Genomic DNA, 9,629 nt, shown 5'->3' with positions numbered 1-9,629 from the left:
GATTCGCGCATGCTAGCATATCATATTTCGTGCTGTTCTCGGATCATATAATGACTTACGCGTGCATGTTATATTTTTTTTCTGACGGCTAACTCTATATTTTATACTATATTCTATTTAGCAATACAGTTCACTCTGCTAATGAATGTAAAGTAAATATTTACAAAATTATGAACCGGTTAAATCGGCACTAGCGCTAGCATGCTGCCTTCACAAACCTAAACATCCTAAAGCCAAGCCTCGTATCGGATTCTGTGTTTTATTCCCGTTGTTGTTATCCGCTGTAAATGATTTAGCAGCCATGAGGCTAGCGTTAGCGTTAGTGTTAGCATTGCAGGTGTGTTGGGTGTGTATTAGCCGTGCAATACAGCACTCCCCGGCCTCCTGGGGGCACTACGACATCTGCAAATCACAACTTTACACAGATGATGGACTCATGTGGCATTACATGGCGTGCCAGCCAGAATCCACCGACATGACCAAATACGTAAAAGTGAATCTGGAGCCGGAGAACATCACGTGTGGAGAACCGCCCGAGATCTACTGCGCTCTGGTCAGTGCACTGTCTGTATAGCTGTCTATACAACTTATCTAACCATGTGTTCAAGTCATCCATCTGTCCCTCAATCTACCTGTCTGTCTTTCTGTCAGTAACACATTAAATGAAGGTATGGTGTACTTTACACCTGTTAGCACGTTTAACATGTGACAATGACATCATCAGTCACTTTAGAGAGAAATCGTGAGTGTTTTAAACACTGAAGCCTGGTTTAATGAATAAATCCTGAATAAATGGGGAAATGAAGACTCAGATGTGAGTGTGACGCTGTCGTAGAGACTCAGTGTTCCAGCTCTCACTCTTCACAAGCTTTTTATATCTGCAGAGTGACAGGAAATAAATAAAATAACTGAAAATACTGAGAGATTAAACTGAAAATAAATCTTTCAGCATGTCACAAGATTTCATTCACGAGGTCTATCAGTATACCTGTCTGTCTGTCTGTCTGTCTGTCTCTCTGTCTGTCTGTCTGTCTGTCTGTCTCTCTGTCTGTCCCTCTGTCTATCTCTCTGTCTGTCTGTCTGTCTGTCTCTCTGTCTGTCTGTCTGTCTGTCTCTCTGTTTATATCTCTGTCTGTCTCTGTATTCCACAGTAAACATCTGCTGTTCGTTACAATTAGCTATTTTTATAGACAAAACAGGGAGTATGAATAATAAATAATATAAGTAATAATTTATCATTTGTAAACAGTTATTTCTTTTTTTATTCTTCATGATCACTTTGTTTATCGCTGTGGTTTACTGTTGTGTTACTTTTCAATATGTATCACCTCTCACATTCATTTATCACCTGAACCCAGTGTGGAAACACACACACACACACACACACACACACACACACACACACACACACACAGAGACGCTAACAGAGAAGATGGAGTGTGTGAGAGAGGTTTAGTGCAGGAGGGAGGTAACCTTTATTTTATTTTTAGCTGTGGAATTGAGACGAAGAGCAAAAACATGTTATTATTCTTTTCTCTGAGTTCAGGTTCACCTTTACAACTGCAGAGTGATACATCACTGTGACAGTACATCAGAGTGATAGGTCGGAGTGATACATTAGAGTGATACGAGTGTGATACATCGGAGTGATAGGTCGGAGTGATAGATCGGAGTGATAGATCGGAGTGATAGGTCGGAGTGATAGATCGGAGTGATAGATCGGAGTGATAGATCGGAGTGATAGATCGGAGTGATAGGTCGGAGTGATATCACACTCATATTGTCACAGAGGAAATAATGGAAAGAAATGGAAAAGAAGAGAAAAAATATTTTAAGGTCATTGATGGATTTTCAGCTTTCAGTAAATCCGGACTGGGAATAAAATCTGCATTTTACTGGATTTTCTTCTCTCCAGTTTGAGTTTGAGCAGAAAGCGAGAGTGTGGATTAGTGTAATTCTTTCTTCTGAACTCTGTCCAGAAGGATGAAGGTGCAGGAGAAGAAGAACAGATTAACACATGAGCAGGATGAAGGAGTGAAACTCATCGAATCCAGCGCTCACATTACCATTTCCTCATCTCCACTTCCTGTCTCGGCTTCATTACGCTGCTGTGCACGTGTACCCGACGGAGCGTGATGAAATGCAGAGATCTCCGTCTGCGCTGGATCAAGTGCTATTCTCTGCTGCTGAATGAAGAGCGTGGAAGCCATTTTCTTCAAAACCTGTGATTAGTGTGAGCATCACAGCTAGGGCTATCCATGCAGTGAGAAGTCTCCACACACAGGGCCCTCTGTACGCCAGCATCCTGCTGGTTCTGCCTCCGTCACCGGATGTTCATGGAGGTCCACGTCTCTGCTGGTCAGCGGCACGTCCAGGCTTTTTGAATTTGTAAATAAGTTTGGGAAAAGTCTAGTGTGTCATTTCTCCCGTTAAAGTCCATCACAACTTCGCGACAGCGTCCCGATCCAGATGTTCTTTTGTCAAAAAAAAAAAATGCAGGTGATTTTAATAATCTGAAGAATGTGGAGCTGAAAATCCACTTAGGACGTATTTATTTGTTTGTTTGTTTGTTTGTTTGTTTGTTTGTTTTGCTGTCATTATGCTGTTGAGCGTGGCAGCTCCAGTAAATTGGTCTGAAGGCAATAGAAACACAGCTGATTAGCGTCTACACAGAATAAATGAGTCTGTAAAGCACGTGCAGTCGTTTTCCTCTGGGTTCCTGGTTTCAGGGTGACATGTCCACCTTGTTGTGAGTTTTTCTGACCTCCTTTTTATGATTATTTCGGACTGATTTCAATTTCTAAATAGCGAAATCTCATCTTAATGTCAGTGGAGTGTGAGGCTGAGGATGAATAACATTGACATTAAGCACAGACTCGTCGGGGGAACACTAATCACACAGCTGGACTCTTTATTAAGAATAGTTCTTCCTTAACCACGAGCCAAATAAAGCAGCACGTATTTATTAAAGATAATTATTAGAAGATGTAAGAAAGATCTACACAAGGAATGTATGTACAGATTCGAATTTATCGTAAAAGTTCTTCAGTAACACTGAAAGAAATATAATTATATAATAATAATATAATTTTGTATAAAATACACAGCTGTTGTCCTAAAAGCATCAAACTGAACAACGTTTCAAACAAACAAATCACTAAAACGAGTCACAGTGAATCAAATGATCTGAATCTTTTTTTATTTTTAGGGACTTTAAAACAAACAAATCACTAAAACGAGTCACAGTGAATCAAATGATCTGAATCTTTTTTTATTTTTTAGGGACTTAAAACAAATGAATATACTAAAGTGAGTTTTAATGGCAGTTCAAATGAATCAAAACCAGAAAGCTGGATTCAAAGAATTGATTCACTAAAGTGAGTCTTAATGGTGACTCAAATGACTCAAAGATCAGATCACTTTACAAAGCAGTTTGAAGGAAGTGAATCAGTCAAACGAGTCGTTACGGCAAAATAAACGAATCACAAATCGTACGGTCTGATTCGCTTAAACGAGCAGTTTGAAAGAATCGTATCTCTAATGCGATTCACCATTAAACTCGTCGGTAGGTTTTTAATTCAGTCTGATTCTTTCCTCCCGTTAATTACTGGCAAAATATTTAATCTGCATTCATCAGCTAGTTGATGGTTGTGCTGTTAGGATCAATACGGCAATCAGGAAATGAAAAAAAACAACAACACACAATTAAAAACATAATGGATTCTAAATATGTTTCAGGATAAAACATTTCACAGCAAAATGTTCTCCTGTACAGATAAATCCTGTGATTAAACCTCAGTGTGGGGAGATGTTTGGTTCAGAAGAAGCGCTAATGAGAAGAAGACACTCTCGATCACTACAGTGTCGATAACACAACACTCACACACACTCACACACACTCACGCACACCAGCGTGGATCTCAGAGCAGATGAGAGATGAATGATGTTAGGAAACGCGTAGAGTCTTTTCACCGGAGCAGACGTTAATCACAACCACGACGAGTCGCTTCACTGGAAATGAACGACTCAGTGGCGTGTGTTTACTATTTCTGTGATGTTGTTGCACTCCATGATGAGATCGTATCAAAATTAAGGAACTTATTTTGGCATTCAGGATCACGAGTGACCCGAGTTATGAAGCAGCACGGCTAAAGAAAACATTCAAAAGTGTAGGATTTATTTATTTATTTATTTATTTATTTATTTGATTAGTGTTTATTATGAGTGAAGCTGTAATTAAAGGAGCCGTCTAATGAGGCTGGAGATGAAGTTCTTACATTTATTTGAGGTTCACTGTTAATACCCACAATGCATCACTGCTCATTACAGATTTAAAGAGAGAAATAAAAGAACACCGCTTCAAGTTAAACTTCCTGAAGAGGCTGTAAGAGATGATGATAAATATTTATAGATCTCTCCTTCAGTTTTGTGTGTAAGACGAGAAGAAGAAAAAGCTTCACAGACGCATTTTATTTCTCTTTATGTGCCGATCACGTGATGCGTGTCAGCTCAGAGACGTGAGTAAAATAAATAAATAAAATTAAGAATGAAACTGAAATGTAAGAATCTGCTTAAACACCTGGAATACAGTACAGTCCTCTCACTTTAAACATCTGTCTCAGGTTTTCTCCTTCGCACATCAGTCTCATGGCCATCATCATCAGAGTGATACCTTTTAAATCTGACCTTTGACCCTGAGTGTTGTGGATTCAAAAGATGTTCTTGCTAATGAAGCTTTTTTTCCTGGAGTCTGGGGAAAGTGTTTTACTGAAGAGGATAAAACATGGAATCCTCTACTGTAAACATGATTAGGAATATGAATTAATTCTCATTAAAGGTTTATTAACTCTGCGCTGTAACTCTTCTCGCTGTGTGCAGGAGAACCCGTACATGTGCAATAACGAATGTGACGCCGCTACAGAGGAACTCGCTCACCCTCCCGAGCTCATGTTCGACGCTGAGGGTCGAAACCCCACCACGTTTTGGCAGTCGACCACGTGGAAAACGTACCCCAAACCTCTGCAGGTGAACATCACGCTGTCGTGGGATAAAACCATCGAGCTGACGGACGACATCGTGATCACGTTCGAATCGGGTCGACCCGAGCAGATGGTTCTGGAGAAGTCTCTGGACTACGGGAGAACGTGGCAGCCGTACCAGTTCTACGCCACCGACTGCCTGGACGCCTTCACCATGGAGCCCAGGTCAGTGCGGGAGATTTCCCAACGCACGCTGCTGGACGTCATCTGCACCGAAGACTATTCCCGAGGTTACGTCTGGAAATACGACAAAACGGTACGGTTCGAGATCAAAGACCGTTTCGCGCTGTTCGCCGGCCCACAGCTGCACAACATGGCGTCTTTTTACGGACAGTTAGACACCACCAGGAACCTGAGGGACTTTTTTACACTGACAGATTTACGAGTCAGACTTTTACGGCCCGCGACAGGAGCCACGACGGTGGACGAGGACAATCTGTCCAGATATTTCTACGCCATTTCAGACATCAAAGTCCAAGGCAGGTGAGAAGGACACCATCAACTGTTTACAGATCTTCTGTCTCTGTTTTACATTCTTAGACTTTCATCCAGAATTCAGTAAAAATTCTGGATGAGTGTGTCAGTGTCAGTGCTTTTTAACAGTCAGAGGTAAAGCTGTAACTTACTAGATGATGATGATGATGAAGGTGATGATGATGAAGGTGATGATGAAGGCGATGATGATGATGATGGTGATGATGAAGGTGATGATCATGATGATGAAGGTGATGATGATGATGATGGTGATGATGGTGATGATGAAGGTGATGGTGATGATGATGATGATGATGATGATGGTGATGATGATGAAGGTGATGATGATGATGGTGATGATGAAGGTGATGATGATGAAGGTGATGATGATGATGAAGGTGATGATGATGATGATGAAGGTGATGATAATGAAGGTGATGATGATGGTGATGATGATGATGATGATGATGATGATGAAGGTGATGATGATGATGATGGTGATGATGAAGGTGATGATGGTGATGAAGGTGATGATGAAGGTGATGATGATGGTGATGATGGTGATGATGATGATGGTGATGATGATGATGATGATGAAGGTGATGATGGTGGTGATGAAGGTGATGATGAAGGTGATGATGATGGTGATGATGGTGATGATGATGATGGTGATGATGATGATGATGATGATGATGAAGGTGATGATGATGAAGGTGATGATAATGAAGGTGATGATGATGGTGATGATGGTGGTGATGATGATGGTGATGATGATGATGATGATGATGATGATGATGAAGGTGATGATGGTGATGATGGTGATGATGATGAAGGTGATGATGATGAAGGTGATGATGGTGATGAAGGTGATGATGGTGGTGATGAAGGTGATGATGAAGGTGATGATGATGGTGATGATGGTGGTGATGAAGGTGATGATGAAGGTGATGATGATGGTGATGATGATGATGATGATGATGAAGGTGATGATGGTGGTGATGGTGATGATGATGAAGGTGATGATGATGAAGGTGATGATGGTGATGAAGGTGATGATGAAGGTGATGATGATGGTGATGATGATGATGATGATGATGGTGATGATGGTGGTGATGAAGGTGATGATGAAGGTGATGATGATGGTGATGATGGTGATGATGAAGGTGATGATGAAGGTGATGATGATGGTGATGAAGGTGATGATGGTGGTGATGATGGTGATGATGATGGTGGTGATGATGATGATGATGATGATGATGAAGGTGATGATGATGATGGTGGATAATTATTGTAGTAATTAAGAGTGTTTAGAGAGAAAATCACACGCAACATCAACATGCGTCATAACCGCTCCCGTGTTTACATAACGTCCTGCACTACTCTGGGATTTATACTGAGTCACACACACACACACACACACACACACACACACACACTGAACACTGTAACTGTAACTGTATAGTACTTAAACTGATAGTGTTAGCAGTTCAGGTCTGAGAGGAGTGTGTGTGTGTGTGTGTGTGTGAGACATTAATATAGTGCGTGTGGTGTTAATTAGTGTTCAGGAGGTTTTCAGGATCGATGGTGTTTAGTGTGTGATGAATTATGGATGTGTGTGTAATTACAGTGAATAATACAGATCTGAAGAGACTCTTCTATTTCTGTAACACTAATCCCTCTGAGTGTGTGTGTGTGTGTGTGTTAACGAAGGCCTTTGGGGGTGTCGTATTGCTTTGATGTATTAAAAGCAGGAAGTGGTTTACGCTGCTGAGGATTTTCTCTCTAATAAGCTCTCACATGGTCACAGATTGTTCTCCTAAAGAACCCGAGTCCCTCCAGAACCCTTTCCCTCCAGAACCCTTTCACTCCAGAACTTTTCACTGCTGCTGAGTCGCCTGTTTTTGAAGAAAAGAGATGTGATATTGTTCAGACAGATCACAGACTGTGACCTCACATCACCTTCTCACCTCATTAACTTCAAATCCAGCTCTCTGACACAACTCTGCTGTCTCTCTCTCTCTCTCTCTCCCCCTGTCTCTCTCTATCTCTCCCTCTCTCTCTGTCACTCTCTCTCTCCCCCTCTCTCTCTCTCTCCCATCTCTCTGTCACTCTCTCTCTCTCTCTCTCTCCCCCCTGTCTCTCTCTATCTCTCTCTCTCTCTCCCCTGTCTCTCTCTGTCACTCTCTCTCCCTCTCTCTCTCTCTCCCCTGTCTCTCTGTCACTCTCTCTCTTTGATGTTGTGTGTCTGCATTTTATATTCAGCATTTCACTTTTTCACCTTTTCTTTTCTTCTTTTACCTGAAGGAACATCAAAGTGAAAACATCATAACTTCATACATTCAAGGTGAAAGAGGAGAGGAAGTGTGTGTGTGTGTGTGTGTGTGTGTGTGTGTGTGTGTGTGTGTGTGTGTGTGTGTGTTTTCTCTTTCAAGGTCGGATAATGAAACGAGGCCCTTATTTTTCTTTTCTTCCATCAGTGATAAAAAATGACCAGAAACCTGACAATCATCTGCTCGAAGATCAGAGGAGAAATGAGACGCAGCTGAATCTCTGTCTCGATCTGTCTCTCTTTCTGTGTGTGTGTGTGTGTGTGTGTGTGTGGGGGGGGGGGGTGTGTGTGTGTGTGTGTGTGCGTGGGTGTGTGTAGCGGCTACGAGTTAAACACGTTTTGTTAATGAAGCGTATGAAGGGAGTAGGGGACAGGGGAAGTGATGATTTTAATAATAGGACATGACGTGTGGTCCTCAGAAGCTGGTCCCGGCTTTAACGCAGGGTCTCGGTTTTCATCATCGTTAGCCTGAGGACCGCAGAGAGAGACCCTGTACGAGCCGAGCAGACGGACGGAGATGAAAACTCTCTCGCTCAGGGAGAATAAAGAGAAAAAAGCGATAAAGCATTTATTAAATGGATTTTCATCTCTCCTGGGAGACGTAGTGAAGTCAGACGTCCCACACGCGAGCGTAACGCGGCGCCGTCTGAGTGACGATCCACCTTTCAGCCGGGTTTAATGAAGCCTCGGATCAGAACACTCAGAGGGTTATTATACACACGCCGGCACTTTGATTAGAAATAAAATCTCTCTCAGATACGCTGGAGCTGTTTCACCAGAACGTCGTCTCAAATTCCAGTAAAACCAGAACACTTCAGAGGATTCACACTTAAACACGTTCACACACTTACCAGATAAAATGGCTGTTGTTGTTTGTTTGTTTGTTTGTTTGTTTGTTTTTAGACAGAATTAGCATATAGCTGTGTTCTGTCAGGAAACGGTAGCGGAGATCATTCACCTGTAAAGTACAAACAAAAATGTGAAAACAAGAACCATGAACATGATATATGTGTACAAGACAAGAAACATACAAACTATCAGCGAGAACAGCGCGCACACACACACGCACACGCACGCGCGCACGCGCACGCACGCACGCACACACAATTTAAATAGTAAACTAAAACAAAATAAAACTGAACTGAATTGAATGCTGTAAGGAGGCATAACGAGACACAGGTGAGAGTGATTAGGGAACATGTGCCCAGATCATGTGACACGCAGGGGCTGATGGGTAGTGTAGTCTGTTACAGCACTAACATGACATGATGTTAAACCTGAGCACATTTTACAGTGTCTTAACATCTTTCTTTTACTGTTGGGACACGATGCCACTGTTTGTATCTGTGTTTGTATTTAAACCAAAGTGGGCGTGGCCTGTGCCAGAAGTTAAAAAAAAAACCTAACATTTTTACCATATTTAAAAAAAAAAAACGTGACTCGTGGAACTGTTATTTACAGCTGACACCAACGTCCGCTTCATAACCTCTGATCGGATTTACTTCAGAGTTTATTTATAGGGTTTGTTGTGTTCCAGAGAAATCAGGAAACGTTTGCAGGACACAGTATCAGACTCTGTATCAGATTCTGTATCAGACTCGGTATCAGACTCGGTATCAGTCACGGTATCAGTCACGGTATCACACTCTGTATCAGACAGGGTATCAGACACGGTATCAGACTCTGTATCAGACAGGGTATCAGACACGGTATCAGACTCTACCTCAGAGTCTGCAGCGAAGTCGGACGCAGTGCTGGACGCACGTTTAATAACGATGAGAAACACA

The 9,629-nt window shown here is 41.9% G+C and overlaps 1 protein-coding gene across 1 annotated transcript in view; it reads left to right on the top strand.

The window, feature by feature from the left end:
* The first annotated feature begins 301 nt into the window (after positions 1-301).
* The window catches only part of LOC128624393 (netrin-G1), a 19,121-nt gene continuing 9,793 nt past the window's right edge, over positions 302-9,629 (top strand). Inside the window, exons 1-2 of the mRNA XM_053652017.1 lie at positions 302-553; positions 4,879-5,522. Coding sequence (XP_053507992.1) covers positions 302-553; positions 4,879-5,522 — 896 coding nt within the window. The remainder of the gene's footprint in view (positions 554-4,878; positions 5,523-9,629) is intronic.

This window comes from Ictalurus furcatus, chromosome 20 (genome assembly GCF_023375685.1).
Source record: "Ictalurus furcatus strain D&B chromosome 20, Billie_1.0, whole genome shotgun sequence".
NCBI classification, from domain to species: domain Eukaryota; kingdom Metazoa; phylum Chordata; class Actinopteri; order Siluriformes; family Ictaluridae; genus Ictalurus; species Ictalurus furcatus.
The sequence above is the reverse complement of the archived record's forward strand: the minus strand, read 5'-3'. Positions and strand labels throughout refer to the sequence as shown.